The 24001-nt window shown below is 40.0% G+C and overlaps 1 protein-coding gene across 1 annotated transcript; it reads left to right on the top strand.

Annotated features, from left to right (window-relative positions):
* Positions 1-597: 597 nt before the first annotated feature.
* Positions 598-21348, top strand: LOC118812569. The gene is made up of 2 exons (XM_036577647.1): positions 598-672; positions 15893-21348. Exon 2 carries the CDS (start codon positions 15948-15950, stop codon positions 20829-20831), a length of 4884 nt encoding a protein of 1627 aa, XP_036433540.1. The 5' UTR covers positions 598-672; positions 15893-15947; the 3' UTR covers positions 20832-21348.
* Positions 21349-24001: the final 2653 nt, after the last annotated feature.

Consider the following 24001-nt stretch of genomic DNA (forward strand, 5'->3'; position numbering starts at 1 on the left):
GCCTATCCCAGCTGGACAGGTCGCCAGTCCATTGCAGGGCAGACAGACAGACATACACAATCACACACACATTCACAACTAGGGGCAATTTAGCGTGTCCAGTTGGCCTGACTGCAGCTCTTTGGACTGTGGGAGGAAACCGGAGTACACGGAGGAAACTCACGCAGACACGGGGAGAACATGCGAACTCCACACAGAAGGGACCCTGGTACAATGTAAACAGCAACAGGCATTTTCAAATTATGTCAAAAACTGAAAAACGAGGTTTTGTTCCGACAGCAGTGATATATTTATGTTTAATGTTATTGTTCTAAAGGATTATTTAAAGATTTGAAAGATGTAAGTATACAGTAATATTGAAACACTGTAAAGTTGAAGTCGTATGAGATTTCATCAGCATTAACAGACCTCCAGTGCAGCATTGATTACAGCACTGAACTCTTCGCATTTCACAGAAAAGCCCGCTTGTTCATAAAATCTCCATATGAACGCGCACTGCGTGGCTGCGCTGACGTCACAGCTTGGGTGGCTCTCGAGCGACGTCACGATTCCGAGGTTACTTAAGCTCGCGCTGGAGGCGCCCGGTTGAATCTGGAGTGTGTCCCGCGTGCCAGTGGAGGAGCTGGAGGCGCGTGAAGCGGTTAGGAATGAGGAGCGCCTCTCAGAGCTGCGGTGAGTTGCTGTTCTGTCTCGATGCTGGAAGCGAACGCGGCGTTGTTTACACCTGGCAGCAGGTTCGACTCTGGGTGCTCTGTGGAAAAACGCGTTGTTTGCTTTTCTCGTTAAACATTTGTTTTGCACGTTTGAGGTGTTTGCGCGTTGCCGCCGCGGAGAAGGCGCAGGTTTGCGCAGGGTAACCAGGTTAGCTACGTGTCCGGAGGGTTTTTTGAGACGCCTCGTTTCGATGTGCTGAAAAATGTTCTGGAAAAACAGCTCAAGACAGGAAACTGTGTAGCGGCGCTAGGACCATGCGGCCCCCAGCTGCGCATTCCTCAGGGTTCAGACTCACCCAGGCTTATTTACTGACTTATTTACTGGTTTTACTTATTTATTTATTTACATTGGGAGACACTGAGAGCCTTTCGGTAACACATGGAGCCGTATCAGTTGAGTTATTGCTTACATGTTCGTGAAAATAATAGTAATATTTAGTGTGATGTCTTTTTTAACATAAGAGCGATGGGATCATGTTATCTTTCTAATGCAAATCCATAAATTCACTCATATCAGACTTGCTGATGTCGGTGTGCATCACCCAGGGTAATGGAGTAATCCATCTAGTAGTGAACAAAGTTAGCCCATCACTTTCAAAAAAAGATTGCTTTATAAAGGGGAACTCCACTGATTTTCCAAAATTTCTATTTAACTTAACGGTTAAGGTGTAGACAAAGCCATTCAGAGTGGTTTGGTATGAAAAGCTTCGTTGTAGGGAAACTTGTCGAGTCTGAATCGTTCAGAGTGGTGGTGATAGGAACCAGACGTCTGAAGTGTTGAATGCATCTAAAAGCTCCATCACAGTGGTTCTGTATAGAACCGTGAACACTCAAAGAACTATTTGCATGCATGTATGTTTCTTTGCAGGGTGAAATCGTTCATCAGATTGATGGAGAATGTATATATAGCACTCAGTAACACATGGACCTGTATGAGTTGAGTTATTACTTGACTTATATGTGCATGGGAAAAGAGTAATGTTCAGTGTGGACTCTCTTTTTTAATAATAATGCTGCTATGTTTCTAATGCAAATCCATAAATTCAATCATATTAGACTTGCTGATGTCAGTGTGCATCAATCAAGACAAAGCCATTCAGAGTGGTTTGGTATGAAAAGCTTCGTTTTAGGGAAACTTACTGAGTCTGAATTGTTCAGAGTGGTGGTAATAGGAACCAGACATCTGAAGTGTTTAATGCTAAAAGCTCCCTCCCAATGGTTCTGTATAGAACCATGAACACTCAAAGAACTATTTGCATGCTTAATGGTCCTTTGCAGGGTGAAATCGTTCATCAGATTGATGGAGAATGTGTGTATAGCACTCAGTAACACATGGACCTGTGTCGGTTGAGTTATTATATGTGCGTGAAAATAAGAGGTGTTTAATGCATCTACAAGCTCCCTCACGATGGTTCTATATAGAACCAAAGAACTATTTGCATGCCTGAATGGTTCTTTGCATAGTGAATTCGTTCCTCAGATTGATGGAGAATGTGCATATAGCACCAAAACAAAGGGTTCTGCTGTTACAATGTCAAGCTCATCCATAGATGAACTCATTTTGCTGCCTTTTTCAAAAAGAACCATATGCAACACATTCCGTCACTGTGAAGAACCATTTCACTGTGCAGATGTCCATTTAAGCACGCAAATGGTTCTTTGGGTGTTCATGGTTCTGTATAGCCATTGTCTTTACTAAAGAACTGCTGAAGAACCATCTTTTTCAAGAGTGTGCTGCAGGTCAGAGGTCAGAGCAGCTCCTTAACGTCTGAAATCTTATCGGCTTAGTCACCATGATGACTTTAGTTAGGACGGACAGTGTCGCAACCAAGAGCTATTCCTACTGCCCAGGGCCTGGACATTTATAAGTATCTCTAATGTTGACTATACTGTTGCCCTAATAACATCTTCAAAATAAATTAAAAGAATAAAAAAAACAGTAAAAATGAAAAAGGATAAAGAGGAATGAAAAAGACTCCAGCCGCTGAGTTCTTGTGGGAGGAAGGAAAAGGCCTTCACTTTATTTGAGCAACAGTTGGCAAGATGGTTTCCAGACAACCAAATGCAATGACAGCACATCCCTTTTTATTAATACTCTGGGGTGATGAGATAATCACCCCACCCTTTTACACAATTCCATAACATGTTAGTCCCTATCATATCCAAAATCTATCTTTTTTGGTAACCCTTAAAACCAAACTCGTATGATATGTTTTTGTTTATTTATTAAAACCAGTCTGATCTAGCTCATACCAGGCTGTCCTGTCCTCACAGGGCCGTCTCACACAATCCTCCATATAAGTTTAAAAGTTCACCTTCACTATAACTTATAATGTCATCTGACACAACTTTCTTCTGTGAGTTCAAAAGTTCATCCCTGTCCATGTACACAGTCTATCCTATGTTACCTCTTTAAGAGAGCTCTAAACTCTCTATTCAGCCAATATTTAGTTTATTGATTATTAATCAAGGAAGTTTTTTTTTTTTTTTGCCATCAACAGACAGTACTACAGAAAGAACTGGACTAAGGCCAAAGCCAGACGCTGCAGACGTGACCACCGGCCCCTCTTATTACCTCCGTGTGTTAATGTCGATGTTTTAATTCTGTTTGGCCTTTTTACCTCCGTAATGGTAGCTAATGTAGCTGCCTGGTTAACTAGCTTGGTTACTTTCATTACATGTTCACCTTTCCGCTGTGCGGTACGGTCGGTTGCTAGGTAACAGACAAGACAGTTGATGTTGGACTTCGATTGAGTCAAGTTAAGATTTCTTAATTTGAGATGAGAAAAAATGCTGTAAGATAAGATTCAGAATCAGAGTCAAGCTTTATAGGCCAGGTTTGCTCACACAGGAATTTGGTTTTGGTTACAGGAGCTCACAGTGCACAGTCTCAGACAGACATTTACAAGTAGTGAATAAAATAAAAATAAACTAAAATAAAACAAGCATTCCTACCATCACTCACTCACACACATACACACAGAGTCATACCTGTGAACCTTACAATGTGCAAAGTATGAGTCTTAGTTAAAGTGCTGACTGCAGCAGCAGTTAAAGGGTGTATAGTGGCAAAGAAAGCGATCAGTGAGATCATGAGAATTCCTAAATCAAGATAAGATTTGCTTCTGTAATACGAATTGGTGAAAAAATCTTAGTTTGATTCAAGTTGAATAAGTTGGATAAGTAGGTGAAATCGTGATGTTGGGATTGGAAACAATAAACCCTCCCTAGAGGCGTGAGAGCCCAGTCCTGGAATCCGCCCCCCTTCAGGGGGCCTAAGGGTGAGCGGAGCGGAGCATGTGGTCACACTTTGAAGGGCTTTCAGTTACAGCAGGATGAAGTAACTGAAAGAGTTTTCAGGATGAGCAGCGCTGTCAGGCATCATGTTTAAACTCTCCTTCTGTACGTTTGAGGTTGAGCTTGGCCAGTCAGTGTGTGCCTTCTGTTTTGACCCAAGGCTACTTTGTGTGAAGGAGGGCCATGCTGGTTGCCTTTTAGGCTGTTCATTTAACCCTCCTATTAACTTTTTAGTGTCAAATTAGCCCAATTCTGTGTTTACTGTCCCTAAATAAATAATTGACATCATTTTTTTTGCTTTATATTTAATGACTTTTCCTAATTTAATGGGAACATCTGGGTAAGCATAAAATTAACATGTTATAATTTCACTGTCTTGTACTCATTTTGTATGCATCAGTGTTCTTTGGGGTCATTTTGACTTGTTCACTGTATAAAACATAAGAAATATCAACATTTTACCCCCATCTGTTTTGTTATTTTGGATGATTTTGAGGTCACTGCATCATGCAATTTTATAATCTTCAACAATCTTCAATCTTCCCTCTGCTTTAGGGCCCTAAACTAACATATCACACCTGTAGTAGTATGAGAACCACTAATAGTTCACACCTCATGGGGGAGGGGAAAACATAATTCCTACCAGAACTTTGTTTCCCAGAGGTTTCAATTGCTGAGGTCAGATTGACCCCAAGGATAAAAGATCTTTTAAAATTGAGGATAACCGGAGAACCGTTTGCATGCTGAAGTGGTTCTTTGCATGATGAAATCGTTCTTCAGATTGAGGAAGAATGTGTGTATAGCACAAAAAGGGTTCTGCTATTGTTACAGTGTCAAGCTCGTAACAATAGACGAACCCATTTTGGTGCTATATTGGACCTTTTTTCAAAAAGGTTCTGTGCAGAACCATATGCAACACATTCTCCAACACTGCGAAGAACGATTTCACTGGGCAGAGAACCATTTAAGCATGCAAATAGTTCCCTGAGTGTTCATGCTTCTGTATAGCCATTGTCTTAATAGGAGGTTGTGAGCCTGGCTGCCTTAAATACTACATGTTGAAAGGCTGATTTTACATTAACTCACTCTCACTGTATTTGTCTTGAGGAGATGGGAGCACATGCATAAGAGTTGCTTAGCGGTTTACACTGTTCTTTACCAGTTTAGGTGAAGTATGGATTAGTTTGATCCTTAAGGCCTTAAAGGCTTTTCTGGAGGGAGGATGATGTGGGAGCAGACGAGCTAAAGATGCAAGTTTCTTACAAAGTTGAGTCACAAATTCTTTACCCAAGCTAAAAGTGTGAAAGTAGGAGCTCTCAATATTGCATTTCTGCACTTTTTGAAATTGGATCTGTTGAGCATTCAAGAGGAAATTCCTGCATAATTCCGAGGTTGAGGTGTAAGTGAAGTCATTCAGAGTGGTTGGTGTGAATGGTTCATTGAAGAGAAACTTAACGACTGTGATTTCTTGTGATAGGAACCAGGAGTCACGATGTCTGACACAAATGCATTTTCTTTTCTATCCAAAACTTACGATGAACCTACAGTGTGTCTTCTGAGTTCCATATGTAAAGTTGTTGATGCTAAAACAGTGGTAAATCTAAAAAACAGTCTACTTCGAGGACTGTATTGCTTTTTAACACCCTGCGCACACCTCTCTGCTATAAATAGATTTAAGCAATAGGCTTAGGACAAAATTGTATCTCACAAAAATAATCTAAAACAATAAAAATATAATAATAAAATGAACTTAAGATAGAGCAAAAGCATATAAGCAACGTTGTTCTATATGAACATTCTGATTACAGTATAAGACAAGGTTTCTCAAAAAGACGTTTTCCTGCGCTATAAAAGTTTTCCTTTTCTGTCCTTGCATGTTGGTGTACAAACAGGCAACTGTGGGTCAAATGGGGAAATTTGAAAACAAATGAGTAGATGGACAATATGTGATTGATTTCATCTCTATTTTATACAAATAAACAACAGGCAACTCTTAGCAAACAAGTTGAATTCCAAGACAAAGTAGTACTTGGGTGGAATAAGCCTTTATAACTAAGATAAAGTAGTAGTATTTGGGTGGAATAAGCCTTTATAACTAAGATAAAGTAGTAGTATTTGGGTGGAATAAACCTTTATAACTATAATTAGATAAAGTAATGGTATTTGAGTGGAATAAGCTTTGATAACTGAGATAAAGTAGTGGTATTTGAGTGGAATACGCCTTTAAAACTATAAGTAGTTAAAGTAGTAGTATTTGGGTGGAGTAAGCCTTGATAACTAAGACAAAGTAGTGGTATTTGGGTGGCATGAGCCTTTAAAACTATAAGTAGTTAAATAAAGTAGTAGTATTTGGGTGGAGTAAGCCTTGATAACTAAGACAAAGTAGTGGTATTTGGGTGGCATGAGCCTTTAAAACTATAAGTAGTTAAATAAAGTAGTAGTATTTGGGTGGAGTAAGCCTTGATAACTAAGATAAAGTAGTGATATTTGAGTGGAATAAACCTTTATAACTATAAGTAGTTAGATAAAGTAATGGTATTTGGGAGGAATAAGCTGTTAAACCTAAAAAGTTAGTAGGATTAATAGTAAGGAGTATCGGTCATCTGCTTCGCAGGGGGCAGCGTCATGAAAACATAGGGTCCTAGAATTGCGGTCCTTAAACTTCAGCTGCCTCCTGTTCTGCAGGAACATAGTGTCACATCTGTTTAGAGGTTTGTTAGGAATTACATGCATAATCAACTTCTGGAAGGGGCGTGATGTGAAATACTTACGATTTCCAAAAATGTGTAGATTGTAGAGTGATAAATGTTTCCAAATGTCGTAAACAGACATTTAACAGATTCTTTTTAAATGTATGGAGTTGAAATCGAGCTCAACTTGAGTTTTTCCCTTCACTGAAGACTTAACACTTGAGAACTGCACTTGAATTCAGTAAGGAAGGTATTGTACTTTGTAAGCGTTCTTTAGCAATAGCTTACAGTGTTTATTTTCAACCTAAGGGGCCGTAAAATCCCAGGGGGTGCCCACCTCCCCCGTTAAAAGGAGTAAAGGGCAGCAGCAGTGGCAGATGAGGTGCGCCCACTTTAAAGCAGTGTGTGCTTATTTATTGTGTGAGTGGCAAAAGGAGGCCTTTTGAGTTCTTCTGCTTTAGATTTTGTTTTCACATCATTTATGATTCATCATGATTCATTGCGTGCTGGTATGCATGTTTGTTTGAATTTGGCTTTTGGTTTTCTAGTCAGAACCTTCCCCAGCCCTCCAACATGTAAACAGAAAGCTCTAACCTGGCACAATTGGCTGGCAGTTAGTAAAGCCAACAGATGTTTGTTTTATATACGGACAGCATATCCTTCTCTTCCATGCCATTGGTAACTACAGGGGAGAAACAGTTGTTGCGAGTTCAGAGCGAAGGGGAATCCCAACCTGTTTCTGGGTTGGCTTTAGTTCAAAAAGGTTGAGAGCTACTGGCCTGTAGAACAACATGTAGAGTTTTTGCAGTAAATATGTCAAACGCTGTTAGAAATAAAGGTATGTGCAGGTATGTTTTTCATCAGGGTACAATGTAAATGTTCCCTCAAAGGTACAACAGTGGTTTTAAGGTCCAACTGTGAAGCTTAAGTAAGTTTTTCAAGGTGAAAAATTCATATTTGTACCTTTTCATAACCGAATGTTTTGAAACAGAACAGTAAAATAAAAAAGCCTGGAGACGAGACGGGGTGTGTGGAGTCAGTACAGCTTAGAAAATATCATTTCAATGCTGTGCTTTTTTTCACTTTTTCACCCAGGTATCCCAAACACGCATTCTGGATGAGACAATTAGTGAACATAGGCACTCAGGCTTTCTTCTCTCAAAGACGTGGTAAGAATTACCCTCTCTTTACACTTTATTTCTGCTTGTAATCATTTATTTTAGGTTCACTTAGTTTTGCTGACGGAGATCATTTTCCTTTCTGATTTTCTCTTTTTTTCCCACTGTGCTCGATTTCTGACCAAGCAGCAAATATTACTACTAATAATAGTGGTTATATAGCAGCTTTTATACATTAAAAATAAAATGCATTAAAACAATCATACAATAAAAAGTAAAAACAACAGAGGAAGAAGAGGAAAAAGAAAATCTAAACTAAAATAAACAAATAATAAACAGCAGAAGAGGGATATTAATAATTACAATTACAAAGCCCAAGATAAAAGTATAAAAAAGGAAAAAAATACAACCAAAATGCAACTAACAAGAAAATTAAAGTAATATTCCAGTAAAAACAAAGGGAACAATAAAAACTAGTTAATGTTTTTAACTGTTTTTTTTTAAACGTTGACAGAAGGAGCCTGTTTACACACGTTTGTTAGTAATGTGTTCCAGATCTTTGTTGCATAGAAATAAAAGAGTAGGCAAGTTTGTGTCTGTACACTGAGTTTGAGATGGATCAGAAGCAAATATGTACATTCAAACATAGAGATCGAAAGTAAACAGGGACCTTAACCTGCACAGGTACGTATACATGCATATTCACACGCACTTGCATGTTTAAACATTAACTTATAAAGAAACTGAAGTGAGAGGGTAAATAGGGGACCAAGGCGTATTTAAATTCGATTCCGCAGTCTTCCCTAAAAGGGCTGCGATGATTTCACTATTAGATACCTGTTACTGTTTTTACATAATGATACGATGCGTTTTTAATAAAGATTTAGAAAAGAATGCTAACATAACTTTCACATTTATTTATGAAGTGTGTGTGCATACATGTGTGTGTTATTTCTGCCCCCCCCCACCAAAAGACAGCCATGCTTGTTGAAGGGACAACTGGCACAAGTCATTTTCTTAGAATACATATAATAAATAAAAAATAATATAAACAAAACTGCAAAAGGTACATTACATGCACATGATGTGCTTGCAAACACATGTTATTACAGCTCATAAAATAGACAAAAGCTGTGTGGACTAACGTTACATCTCAAACTTAAATAAACTTAGCTTTACAACTTTATTTACAGTCTGATCCCCTGTATTGTATTGAAAATAACAAATACATACATGTGTATCGTGACACCTGTTGAGAGATTTTTTGATAAAATAAAAGAAGCTATTGATTTTTTTTTTTATTTTATGTGTATGGAATACTAATCATAAATCAACACAACACTTAATTTAAATTCTGCTGCTGTAGTAAGTTATGATTACAGGAAGGACTTAACTGCTTGGGTTTCAGCTGGATCTACTGTATTGATTGAGATTTTGACATTCAGAGCAAGACTTGTACATAACGACACGCACTTTGATGACGCTCCCTAACTTTTGTATGTGAATGTTGCCTGATGCCCAAGACTTTGTTCTATGATAGTTTTCAGATAAACATTTGGGCTACAATGTACTTTTAAAATCCATGGAGAGATGCATGTAGGGTGTTATAAGGCGAAGTATTTACCACTATTTGACCATTAACATTACGTTGAGGGAGATTTTTGATAATATGAAATATAAAAGACTTTTAAGTGCTGTATAGCTGTAGCTTTGGGTGAGCAGTTGTTGCTGTGTGTATGGGTGTCTGTGTGGTCTTGAGACGTGGGGACAAAGAGGCCTTATCAAAGGCTGTGACTTGATGGAGGAGACACACAGTGTTTGTGTTTTTCAGTGTTGTTGGGACCAAGTGACTCCAGCTGTGTGTATCTCCTCCATCAAGTCACAGCCTTTGACCAAGAGCTATTCACTCCTTGCCCAAGGCCCCAGACATATGAGGTTAAAATTAGACTATCTATGCAATGTTTTTTTGTTCTTAGGATAGTCTAAATACTTACACTAAGTTCAACTGAAAATAAAAGTGGGTGAAATAAAAGACTTTAGCCACTAAGTTCTTGTGGAAGGAAGGAAAAGGCCTTCTTTTTTATTGAGCTTCAGGTGGCAAGATGGTCTCCGGACAAACACAATGCAATGAACATCACAAAACATTCATTTTTATATCCTGTTTGGGGGCGATGAAGTAATCGCCCCTTCCTCTTACATTGGCACATATCATTTTAGTCCCCATTATATCCTGATTACGCCATTTCTTTGGAAACGCTTATTTCCAATCGACCGTGACATTATTTTTTTTAAAACTTTCCCTGCTTGGCTGTACAAAGCCATCCCATCCTCTCAAGGCTATTAATTTAACTCTTGCTTTATTAACTGGCTCCAAAAACTGATTTTGACAGGTTCCTTATCAGCTTACCTCACACTTTGAGGGTCAGCTTGCCCTTTCAACAATGTTCACTGGCTTCTAGATGCTTCTGAATGTCAGGGGCTCTCCAATGCCAAAACCCCCTAACTTACACATAGCAAGGCCTATTCTTAGTGAGAGGATTAATATACTTTGTTAATCAACTTTAGGTGCACGATTATAATTTATTTAATGAAAATAATAATAACTCAAGGAAACAATTTTATCAAAATCCCACATTGTCACTGCAAAAAAGTAAAAGTGCACATCTAGCAGAAATAAATTAAAAAATCCAAAATAACAGATAAAGCAAATAAAGTTGAAGGTTAGGCCTGAGAGCGGCCTTGGCCTGCGATAGTTAAAAAATTGCAGTAATTGGCTTGGAAATAAGGGCATGTTGGCATGATGTTAATGATGAGAACAAGGAGGTGAAAAGGGGAATTAAAATGATTTGAGGTTTGGAAATAAGGGTGTTCAGGGTGAATGTGATTTTCGGAGATGATAGTGATTAAAAAGCTTGAAATATTTGGAAAGGGCAAGGAGGGGTCAATACCTGGCTCCTCCTTGCCCTTTCCAAATACTTCAAACACAAAAAAGTGTGGGTTTTTGTGCAGTGATCAGTTGCTGCCTGGGCCAACTTAATACAATAATTTGTGCCTTTTCCTGCCAGTCCTGGTGTTTTGAGCTTTATTTGAGTTCTGGGTCTGGAGCAGAGCTGTGGTGATATTTTTTTCCATGACACACCCCAATTCTCTGGACATTACCGACATTGCTAGACTCCATCTTGAGCAAGTTTCTCCCTTCAATCTTAAATTCTGCATTTTTTCTTCAATACTGTACAATTCCTTGTGGTGCTGCATGCAGAGGTCATATTTTGGAGCACAGGGTTTACTGTTATACCTTTTAATGGCTACTGTAAACAGAATCTGGAGGTGATACTGTTGTGTGTGTGTGTGTGTGTGTGTGTGTGTGTGTGTGTGTGAGTGAGAGAGAGAGATCAGCCTGCAAGACGAAAAAGTCTCTGATGTAGTGTCGTCTGCAAGATCATGTTTAAGTGAATTAACCTCCAGACGTGCAATTGTAGTTCTTTTTTTAATGAGGGAAACTGAATTCTTATCCCCCTTAAAGACAATCAGATTATTACAGCACAACATTTTTCCCCCTGCCTGGCGAGTCATGTCTTATTTCTGTCTTGAGGTGATATCTGTTTTATCCGTGCACAGCATGTGTACAACAAATGAATGTCACATAAATCAGTTCTCACACCACGAACCACAGTCAGATCAGATTAATGTTTTGGCCAGTTCATCTCAAATAAAACAGAAAGTACCAGACAAGTCTGAGCAGGGCCGAATTAGTGAAGTTTATTGGTTATATCTTACGAAGAGCCAGTTTGAGGCTAGATTTTAAAGGCTTATACGGCTGTATGCCACCAAACTGTGGGGGGGGGGTAATTTTACATGAGCGTGTACTGACATCGTTCTTCCTTGGAATTAAACACGCTGCGCCTTTGTTACTGTATGTAAATTAGCCCTTTTCCGATTGCCCTGTATTGTGCCTTATTTTAAAAACAAGCACTCATAACTTCATCATGAATGGACAGGGATAAGCTGCTGTTGGCTGAATAGGCAGATAAATGTCAGATATTGGAAGATTTGTTTTTCTGTCAGTCCCTTTATGTGCAAAGATTCCCAGCCCAAAACCAGACACCACATTTCAAACAAGCCCAAAGTGGTTTTCTATACTGATGGACAATTCATATGTTTATTTTTAAGGCAACAGAGCCAATAAATACAAACTTTCGAAGGTTTGCAGGTTGCACTGTAAAAAATGGCTCATCAGATCAACCTAAAAATGACTTCATGTGGTAACAAGTAAATTAACTAGTTTTATTCAACCTAAATAAATACTTTGAACGAATGATTCTGTGGCAGCAAAACACTTAGATTTAGGTCAAATTCTGTTTAAATCCCTTTGTTTGCATAAAGAGATCATCGTCTGCAGAGGATGAACCCACTTGAGGCGAACAGTTCACACAATTTTATACGTTCCCTGCCCCCTCCCGAAATGCATTCTTCTATAGCCTTTTAACCAATCGGACATACTCAGCCGCTTCTGACATCAGCACCTTACACGTGGGCCACGCTACCCTTCCTGAAAAAAACAGCTGGGCGCTTCTATAGGATAAGCCCCCATTTGTCTTTCTCAGCATGGCTTCTGAGTCCACTGGGCGTTCCATCAGCACACCTGATAGTGTGTATACGTTCCAGGAGGCCTTCAGGGAGACCACCGGTGCTCTACCCAGAGCATAATCATTCATGGGTCACTGATGGGAAAGATTTAATAAAACATTCAAAGATCCAATAAAACATTCCCTGATTAATAATCAATAAATTAAATATTGGCTAACTTGAGCATTTGGAGCTCTCCTAAAGAAGGTAACATTGGGGGGCAGGCTGTAGACTGCATGCATTTGGAGTCTCATCTCTAAAGGGGATGAACTCAGCAGCTGAAGTCTTTTTATTCCTTTTTATCCTTTTTATCCTTTTTTTTTTTACTTCGTTGATATTCTTTGATTGTTTTAATTCCTTTTAAAGAAGTTAGACTACAGACAGTTACTAGTGCAATAGCATAGAACATATTAGAGATACTTAAACGTCTAGACGCTGGGCAGAAGGGACAGCTCTTGGTTGCGACATCACCAAGGTCACATGCAATGGGAGCACACACCAGCCTCAATACCAGGGGATACCTACACCACGATTCTTCACTCAGTGTATTTTTTTGAGATGAATAAAACTAGTTCAGTTGCTTGTTACCATAACGAGCCAATAAACTCACAGAAGAAAACGTGACATAAACGTAACGTGAACTCAGACTTCTGTCACGGCTTTAAAACATCGTGCCAATTTACCCGAAAATATGAACATACATCGTCTGCAAAATAAAGAATACTTAAGAATATTAATCCCTCATTTCGTCAAGCATGTAGTCGGTTTCAGCCTCACTCCAAAAGTAAGCACTTTATTTGATTCATGTTTAAATATGTGAATTACAAATTTAAAACTCTAGTTGTTCTCATAAAATAATGTTTACATTCTTTTGTCGTTTTTTCTTTTTTTCTTCAATATTATAACCCTGTCTTTGGAAGGGGCTGCTCCTGGTAAAAATCCCCCTAAAGAAGGATTACAGAAGTTTAAAAAGACACTGAAAATGGTATTGGTCCACTTCACTGGTCAACAGAATACACAGAGGTTGAAATTCACTGGTTATACCTAATTGTGATATGAATAAATAAGAGAGTAACTATATTCATAATAAGTGAGAAGAGAGGAAAGACATTTATGGTCCAAAAACTGAACGTCTTTCATTTTGTACCTTAAGTGTGAACCTGCAGCCCCAAGGTCATGAACAGCCTACGGTTGTGTTATCACCTGGCTGGTTTTCTGTCGAAGCAACAGAGATAAAGTTTATGCGGAGGAGATGGACAACTCCTTTAATTTGTGGCACACCAGCACATTCCTCAGCACCAGGGGAGTTTCAGGGTCACATGGTCTGCATGTGCACAGATAGAGCAATAAGAGTTTGTCATAGCATTGTGTGATTAACCATAAAATCAGCTATTAATGAGTGAACCTACTGTTGTTGCAAGAATAGCATCCTGATCACAATTGAAATGTCTTTATACTTTGAAAAGTCAAATGCTGGCTCGTCCTGTGGTTCCATGATTTTGCCCAGACAGCGTGATCTTCTGGTTAAAAAAACAAGACTGAAAAATTATGTCCAAAGCTCTGCTGTTGGCCAATATGACTGTAAAGAAATCCAAATTTACCTTAAATTCATGATGTGCACTCCAACTTTTAACCATAAAATATCTGCCTTGACTTAATACATTTTTGTTCCCACTATTATTGGTACTTATGGGAAAAGCTTTACCAAGTTTTTATGTCATAGGTTATTTAAAGGATATGTATATAATGTTTTATATATAAAACATCAGAGACTGTGAAGAGCAACAGTGCTGACAGCTTAGAGACACGTAGTCTAAGCCATGATCCATGTGCACGTTTTATCATTATCAAAACTCCTATGCAAAGTTTTGACCATTGAAATACGAAGATATTCAAATACCCCTTTAGAAAACCACTATGGTTCCTTTGTACTGATGGATCTGTTGGAACTGAAGCCCATGCTCTACTCATTTTTCTCCTCAGCTTTCTTGTGTATAATTGCTTTTAATCAGGTCTGAAATGGACCACAAACAGAGATGGCTGATTGTTAATTACAGAGACATAACATGACTCGGCATGGCATGATGCTGCTTTTTCTTGATTATTGGCTGAGCCAATATATTTAACCTCTTATTCTCCAGGGTATATTTTGTAGTTTCCATCTGAATTTACATGAGCAAATCATAAGGCAAATTATTCAGTAACTGCATGAAATAAATGTAAATTTTTATTTTATTTAATTCTTTTTTGTAAAATCTCCCCTCAAATTAACAGAACATGTTTTATGATACACATATTTCTATATGCTTACAATTTACTGCTTAAAGCCAAAAATCTTAGACGCTCTTTGTACTTTTTTATAAAAGAGCAGATCACTGAAGAGACGCCATCTGTTTATAGTTTACAGCCCAGATTTGTGGAAAAATGGGTCGACTTTCAGTAGACAAAAAAATTGTGAGTTCAGCTTCTTTTATTATAAGGGTTTAAAATTACATCACCCATCTATTTGACTGGAAAGAAGACAGTTACAGCTCTCATATGACCCCCACCTTCTGAATGTAGCTTATGAAATATGAAAGTTATGAAGAATATGACGAAGTGCGTTTTGGAACCACTGTTGGCCTCAAGGAGTTGAACAGGTTTAAAGTGAGCTATGTAGAATTGAAGCATTTCACAAGAAAAGCCAAGATAAGACAGATAAGAAAAGAGCATATAAAAGTAGGTGGTTATGCTCAAACTACTCAATCAGTCTTCTAACTTGCATGAAGAAATAACATAATATGACTCAGTGTACTGAATTTGTTACAGGATTATTTTGACAACATTTTAATTATCCAGCTATTAAAGCACATAACACTGGTGACACATAGAGGTTATGTGCTGCCTGATAAACAAAATTATTAACAAATTAATGAAATATAGTGAGCAGGCGTGGACTCGCCTTCTCATGCCTTGAGAGGCTTCCTCACTGATGAGCCTCTACCCAAAGAAGCAGTTTAATAGAGCTGAAAATACTGTGTAATATAAGCGTCCTGATAACGGCAGTGACCAAAATCTCTGTGACAAATTATTTTTTTAAATAAAATACATAATTTTTAAATGTAGTATAACATTATTTATTCAAAAAGTAAACATGAATCTGTTTTATACAAATTCCTAAATTAAACCTCTTAAAAATAATGTTTTATATTAAAAATGGTTTCTCAAATGTTGAAAACTGGTTTTGTGACGAGCTGTTTTACAGACGCAGAGCGACTATGAAACAGGATAAAAAAAGAAAAATCATAAGGGAAACGTATTTAATCTTAGATCAACTCTGTAAATGTACATACTGTTTTTTGGAGCTGTGCCTGCTATTTTAAGCATCTTTTTAAGCCCTGCAACCTTTGTGACATGGTTCTACACTCCAAATGGAGAATGATCCATGACTGTTTTTCTTTTCTTTCAGAACCATCAGTGCGTCGTTCCTAAAGGAAGGGGACAGACTGAGATCAGCAGCCACAATGCAAGCTTACGCTATGACCTCGTCAACTGTCCAAAGGAGCGATCTACCTAGTCCACAGCAGACTCCCTGCAGCAGACAGCCCGGCCCTACATCACAGAGTGGATATTACAGTGTACAACAAAGGACATTAAACCAATGGAATGCTTCCCAATTTGTCGGATTAAACAACGGACACTCTTTCAGCTCCTCTGCCCAGCCTCATTCAAGTTCAGCTCATTTGCAGTCAAGTCCTGTCAGCAGGAATGATCTGCCTGGTCCACAACAGACTCTCAGTAGCGAGGGGCCTGGCCCTACATCACAGACTACATGTTACAGTGTGCAACAAAATACATTAATCCAGTGGAATAATAATACTCAGTCTCTTGGCTTAAGCAATGGACAGTCTTCCCAGCCCAATTCAGGCTTGCAGTCAAGCCAAACTCCTAAGTTTCAGTTCGCTAGCCCTTGGAGTCAGTTGCTTTATAGAACTTCAGCTTCTTTCAAAGGTCCTTGTCCAAATGTTACTGTGCAGTTTCAACAGTCACCACCTGCTCATCTCAAAGTCCCTACTGTAAGCTATCATTCCCAGTCATCACATACAAATACCACTATTCAGGGCTATAAGAATATGCCCCCCATTCAGAATGTTAGTTGCACATCTAATGCTGTTTGGTTTCCTCCTGTTTCTAGCAGCGGAAGCTCTGTATTAGAGAATAACCAGGCGCATGGTTCTGTTCCACCAAGGTATCACCCTTCAAGTGGGCAGTATAACAGAATGCAAATCATGCACCAACCTGCAGCTCAGCCCCAACAAACGTCTCCAAATGTTCAGGTCAGTCAGGCAGCTCAGAGAATTCAGGTTAACCAAGGTCAAATAAGAGCGGTAAGAAATGGTGCGTCGTACGGCTCTGTTGCACAGTCCTCTGCTGCAGCACAACCGCCCGTGGTGCCGTCTCTGCCCCCATCCTACAGAGGCCATCATACCATAATTAGTCAGGGCCAGTCACAGCACAACGTAAATCAGGTTCAGAATTCATCATACAGAACACAGAACGTCAGTCAGAGCCAGGTAAACCAAGGTCAAAGCGGTCTGACGAGTTTTGTAATTCAGAGCCAGTCAGAACAGGCAATAAATCAAAGCTCATCAGTTAGCCAGCCTCAGCCGCAGGTTTTTGGAGACATTCTTGAAGAGGCGCGAAAGATGCAAGCACTGCAGCGCAGCACCACTGTACCCATTTCTGGCCATCATAGCACAACAAGCCTTCCTTCATTTCAAGCCCATCAGCGCAGCACAGAGCCACAAGGTCTTCAGTCAGACAGCACAATGGCTACGTTGACTAGGACCTCCCAGGACACAACATCTCACATTTCTCCTGCTAATCAAGCCCGACTTCCCACCCGTTCTGGACCTAATAGATATTCTAAAGAAACTCTGTTGAGCTTACTGCTACAGCGGGATGATGGACAAGTTCAAAGTAAAGGCAACAGTCCTCTGTCCTGCTCCAATAGCAGCTTTAGAGCTCAAGTTGTTGAGAGTAGAGGTGGACACCAGCAGACAACAAGTCCTACCACCACCAGTGTGGCAGACTGCCCTCGGACACAAGCATCTCTCTCACAGAATAGCGTTCCTTCAAACCCAAGCAAAAGAGTAATCCAGAGGGTTGGACCAGCACCCCCCAAAGGTGTTGAAAGAGCAGTAGAGGGGACTAAGTCCAGCAGATTACAGACTGAGAGCAGTGATAAGAGACACAGAGAGGTGGAGCACTGTACAGATCCAGCTGACTGTCTGGAGCTAGTAATGGCACTGCAGAAAGCAGTTCGGCAATTCCACAGAGCAGTCGCGATAGTTCCACCCATTTCTCAGCAGGCTGATCCTGGGGAGAAGGAGGATGGCCCCCCAAGTGCTGATGACAGCCTGCCACTCAAGATTAATGCTGTCTGGAGTCTTGATAAGGACGATGAAAGCTTGGAGAAGGAGAAGACGGCACCAAGTCTGCCTGAAGAGATCAGCAAAGAGCCGCTTGAGTTGTCTTCTGTAACACTACCTCAGACGCAGGAGGCGATCAAGCCTGGAAACGGATCTACGGTCAACATCTCCATCTGTACTCCATCTGAAACTCAAAGATTTGACCTTCCCCAGGCTGATAATGGACCTACATCAAAGTCCCCAAGCTCTAACACTTCTCAAGCACCTATCTGCTATATTGACTTAACAGAAAGTCCAGTACAACAAAATGATGACCTAAATGAGTCTCATTCAGATTGTGCTGCATTTGATTTGTCCACAGTTCCAGTAACTGCTTTTACGCTGGGGAAACTACAACACTTAGTGAAGTCCTTAGAGGCCTCATCTGCAGAGAAAGAAAAGGAGACAGCCACGGACCTTATAAAGTCTATCCTTGCTCTCTACTGGGATGGAGATGTGAGAAACATACTAAAAGATAGACAGGAAGCGCACTGGTTAAATACTATAGCTGAAGTGTGCATAACAGAAGAGCAGGCAGTGGTATTACAGTCCCTTGAACCTGAAAACTTAAAAAGGTTGACATGTCATTATCACGTTCTGGAGAATGAAATCACATTTTCAGATCAGTTCAGGTCATCATGGCTGAATGTTGATGGAAATCCAGCTGATATAGACAAAGTTCTTGCAGAACCTGTTTCAGAATATGACTTCACATGGTGCAAGGATGCTTCACAGTCAGTGCTTGATAACACTATGAATCCTAAAGATGTTCTGGTCCGGACTGGTAGAAAGGACGATGAAGCCCAAGTTTTGTCCACCCTAAAGGAATCATCTGAGACTACGTCAAGGAACATTGCTGTGAATCCTGCACACGCTCTTGTCAAGGTTGGTGGAAATGATTCTGAGGACCTGGTTCCGTCCACTCAAAAGGGATTACCGGAGACTACAGCAGATAATGCTGCTAAAGAGAATGTTATTTCAGACTGCGGTCTCTCAGAGCCTGAACGTGTAGCAGCTGATTTCCAAAATAATGCAGTCATGCTTAAAGAGCCAGTGAACTTATCATTAAAGAACCAAACACACATCCAGCTACACCGTAAACCAAATTCTCAGTTGCAAGATGTAAATACGAATCCTGCAGAGTTCATGCATTCAGCTGGGAAACCATGTGGACTGAGTGAAAATGAGAAAGCAGAATACCGAAAAGACCTCAGAGGCACTAGAACAGATGCGTTCTCCACACCTCTGAGCCCAAAGTCAAATCCAAACGATATCATTGAGCAAAAAAACAGAATAGATGATGAGCAAACGTGTGCCGAATTGCCTGTCCCAACTTCACATCTAAACGATTCAGATCAACATGTGGAAAATGATGGCAGCACTTGTGAGAGAGAAGATATTTCCAATGTAAGCTCCCCCGACGACTCCCTATTGATGGACATCATAGTTCTCTCTTCTGACGATGCTACGACAATCTTCAAGTGCGACAAGCAGAAAGAGGCCCCTCGGGATGATTCAAAGTTGTTTGCCACACTTCCTCTCACTCAGCCAAACAACCTAAATGGAGGGGCAGGGACTCCACCCAGTCATGTCAAATTTACCTGCCCTCATGTGACAGACATAATGTCTGATGGTGACCATTTCTGCTCCAAGTGTTGGGACGAGACACCTTTGCTTGATATAGACCTGGAAGAAGCTCTGTTGAGCCCAGAGGAGGGTGGACCTAATGTCACGAGCAGCCCTATGAGACCAGTTGAAACACAGTTGAAACAACTTGAAGAACTAACTGAGCCACCATGTTCAGACAATGCCAGGATAACTGAGTCAGTCCTACTCGCCCCAGAGGTTGATGACTCTGAAACCACGAGAGCCCCTGCCAAACCAGGTGTTGAGAGACAAAGCCCTAGTCCACAGTCTGGCAACCTACCATTTCGAGAATTATTTGGGCCTGCAGGCTCAGTGAGTTCCAAGCCAGTTCTAGAGGATATCTGTGAAGTTGAGAGTTCAGCCAGAGCTGAGTTGCCCATGGCCATCGCACACCCAGAAAAGATGAAGTCATCCCAAACCACAACTTTAGCAAAAAGACTTTCTTCATCAAAGTATCTGTCATGCAAAAAGCGGAAACTCTCCAAAGCTCTGGCAGCGGCTGCAGACAATAATCTGTTCAGCCCTGGTGTGATAAATGCTGGTGCCCATAAACAGCAGTCAGGTGTTCAAAGCTTTACCTCTAGCAGTGACGGCCAAATTTCTGGAGATGCAAGGAATAAAGTCAGGGGAGAAGAAGAAAAACGCACTCCGATCAAGATCAGAATTCAAACCAATAAACATTCCACTTGGACTGAAATGGACGGAAAGGCACCTTTTAAGCTTCAAGTATCAAAGGCTGTTGAGCCTCATCAGCCTAAGAACGTAATACCTCAGAAGCCAGAGGGACCAGGATGTTCTCCACCGTCAGGTTCTGCTGCAAGTCAACAGTCGAAGCATGGCCTATCGAAACAAGCTGGACAAAAGAAAAGCGTAAAGAAGGTGAACTTTTTGTTGTATGGGTCCCAGAATAGTGATAGAGATTTTCTTCACGAATGCCATGACAGAGGAAAGTCTTCCTCAGCTCCTGTTTACATCTCCGTTTCTGCTGCTACTCGTGCTGGCATGAGCTACACGGATGTGCCTTCAGCAAAGCAAAAGGTCTACAGCCAGTGGAGCAGCTCGTTCGTGCAAAAACAGAATACTCTCTCACGTAGGAAATACCAGAAGAAGTTTGAGCGTGAGCTCAAGAACAGAATAGAAATACAGAAACAAATAATGAGAGAGAGAGCCACGTACAAAGCTGGGAGGGGAAAGCAGCTGACAAAGGGCCTGAAGCATAAAGGGGACAAAGATAAAGCACAAGAACCCAAAAAGTTGAAGACCACCATTATTGAGGATTATTTTGGTTGAATGTAGATTTGCAACAGTATTTTCTTGGTAAACTTGGTACATTGATCACCGTGTGAGACAGTAAGGTCATACCATTTATCAGAATTAAACTGAGATGCTTTTGACAGTTGTAGTTGTTGACCAATGAAGTCCCTCTAAATACTCTAATTGGAGATATATCCTTTCATTAGTTTTCGGGGCTGATATCAGCTGCTCCCACACTCTGTACTCTCGGAAGCTTCAGTGCCTGAAGTGGCTAAAAGGAAGACACCAGAATGTACAGGATCGTGTTCTCTTTCCAGTTGCTGTAGTGTTTTTACTGTACTTTAGGTGGTTGTTGTTTTTAAGTGTGTATATATTTGTACCGTGCTTTGTTGAATAGCATTAAATACATGTCTCTTTTTTTTTTTAAAGTTTACCTTTTTTGCTGCTTTGTTGTTGATGAGGTGCTCTAGATTTGTATATTTTTTACAATACAGTTTTACATTTTTACAGAAACTGTTGTACTGTGTTACTTGACAATTTTCTGCAAGACTGGACTCTTCCACTGTTTGTTCTTGAGTGCTCAATTTGCGGACATCACAAGATTTTATTACACACAGCTGCTGTCAGAACAAAACCTTGTATCTCCGAAATGTCAACTGTGCAGAAGAAGGAAAAAACATGCTTTACTTTTACTGTAAGTCTATGGAACCAGAATTTTAATCTTGGGGAATTTTGTTTGGTATGTTCATAAGATTTACACACAATGTAAAGAGCAACAGGCATTTTCAGATTGTCAAAAACTGAAAAACAGCAAAAAAATGGAGATACAGGCTTTTGTTCCGAGAGCAGCGATATACTCGCACACGTTCTCACAATGTGATAAGCTGACCAGTTTGGTAATTTTTTGACCAGTCAGTTGACTGGTGCTGTTTTTGAAATCACTCCAATTTTTCAAAAATGGTTATACAGTGTCAGACATCTTGTTGGCATTGTTTGAAGAAATCTGTCAGCCTGTTTTCATTCTCCAGTCGGATCCAGTGCTGTACAGTAAATAGTGAATTTATTACTGTCTAATTTTATCGTTTACATTGAAAGATGTAGCCTTAATGAGTCAAAAGCAGAAAGCATGCTAAAATGTGATGTGCGTGCGCTGCTGCGAGTCGACCTGTAAAAATAATTTAACCCCGGCATCAGGTGACATTTTGCAGGTACTGTTCGGCTCGTTTCAACCATCTTTACGATTTAACATCACACGCAGACTCAAAGAGGTCAGGCTTGATGTTTAGGTCTCAAATACAAAATCAACATTATACTGATGAAGATACAATGACAGTAGATAAGTCATCCGCATTCTTGGAAGACACGTCCTTCATGAAGTTTTGACTGAGTTCTCTTTCAGTCAGGTTCATGCACTCAGGGAAGGGGACCAACATTATAAAATGTTCTTCCGTATGTTGCGTGCAATTACGTACTCCCACCAGAGAGGTCTCCAAATCCCCAAAATTTGCATAGTGCAGCTTTAACGAGTATGCAGTATACAGAACACAGCAGGGGTGAGGGACTGCAGATAAGTTATTTAGCATTTCAAAATGATTCAGTGAAGTGTGCTTTGAAATCAATAAAAGGTTCTTTGACAAAACTATTAATATTAAAATACAATTGATTTTGCATCCAGAGAAAACAAGATTACAAAGGGTCAGTTGGGTCAATTAAACTGTGTATATGTCAGAGAAAATGGTCCACATGCACAGACAATAGAGTAATTGTGTGAGTCACAGCTTAACTCGCAAGCGGAAACAGCCATAAGCGGCTGCGCTGCGGCTTCTTCTCTGTTCAATATAATCATTACAATTTGCAGTTTAGTGAAGATTGTGATTGTAGTTTATTGTCTTCCTTCATTTTTCTACCAAACTACAGCTGCACTGATGAATCTGAGGGTCGTTTGCTGTGGAGAGGAGCTACAGTGATCATAACCCCCCAAATCAAAATCAGACCTAATGAGCATCTCGGTTCATCATCGCATCACATCAAAACCCGTCTGACAGTCCCAGGGAGCTGTTAGCTACATCTGCACAGGACAAATAACACGACCTGTAGCTACTACTTTATTTTGTTTGCGCACAAGTAAAAAAAAAAACAAAAAAACAAACGTGTGTTCAATTAAAAAGAAAACATGAACACAATTAAGAAAACGAGAGAGCGAATTAAGAAATCGTGATCACGAATTAAAAAAAACATTCACTCTAATTAATTTGGATTTTTACCTCCATCCTCATTCAGGGCTCCGTAATAGACACCATTTACACTGCATATTCAAAAGATTGTAGACACAATTTTTATAATCTCCAAAAAAAAAAAAGCATTGACAAATAGAACATGATGCTTCATCATGCCCATTGCCAAACGTGGGTATGATGAACAAGCTGGGCACAAGAGGAACATAAAGAAGGTGGAATTTTTGTTGTATGAGTGAATAGTGATAGGTGTTTTCTTCAACGATGCCATCCCTGCTGAAAAAACCCATAGAAACCTACATGGATGTGCCTTCAGCAAAGCGAAAGGTCTACAGCCAGTGGAGCAGCTCGTTCGTGCAAAAACAGAATACTCTCTCACGTAGGAAATACCAGAAGAAGTTTGAGCGTGAGCTCAAGAACAGAATAGAAATACAGAAACAAATAATGAGAGAGAGAGCCACGTACAAAGCTGGGAGGGGAAAGCAGCTGGCAAAGGGCCTGAAGCATAGAGGGGACAATGATACTATACAAGAACATAAAAAGCTGAAGACCACCATTACTGAGGATTATTTTGGCTGAGCACAGACCTGCAGCATTATCTTTTTGGTAAACCTATCGCATCAATCACCACCATGAAGCGAGCTTATAAAAGCCGAGCTTATCTGAATTAGCCTCACTTAAAGGGGAGTTCCACCAATTTTTCAAAATGTATGCCTAATTCAATCATTGAGATACAAGCAAAGTCATTCAGAGTGGTTTGATGTGAAATGGTTCGTTTGTACAGAATCTTACAGACTCAGGTTTCTGGTGATGGGAACCAGTGGTCGCCAGGTCTACAACACAAATATAGCCATTTTATTTACTATCCAAAACCTTCAGTGAACCTACACGTGCCTTCTGAGGGTTTATGTGTTGTTGTGGAAAAATATCTCCACAGCTTTGCTCCAGACACTCAAATAAAACTCAAAACAC

Source organism: Colossoma macropomum, unplaced genomic scaffold (assembly GCF_904425465.1).
Source record: "Colossoma macropomum unplaced genomic scaffold, Colossoma_macropomum, whole genome shotgun sequence".
Lineage (NCBI taxonomy): Eukaryota > Metazoa > Chordata > Actinopteri > Characiformes > Serrasalmidae > Colossoma > Colossoma macropomum.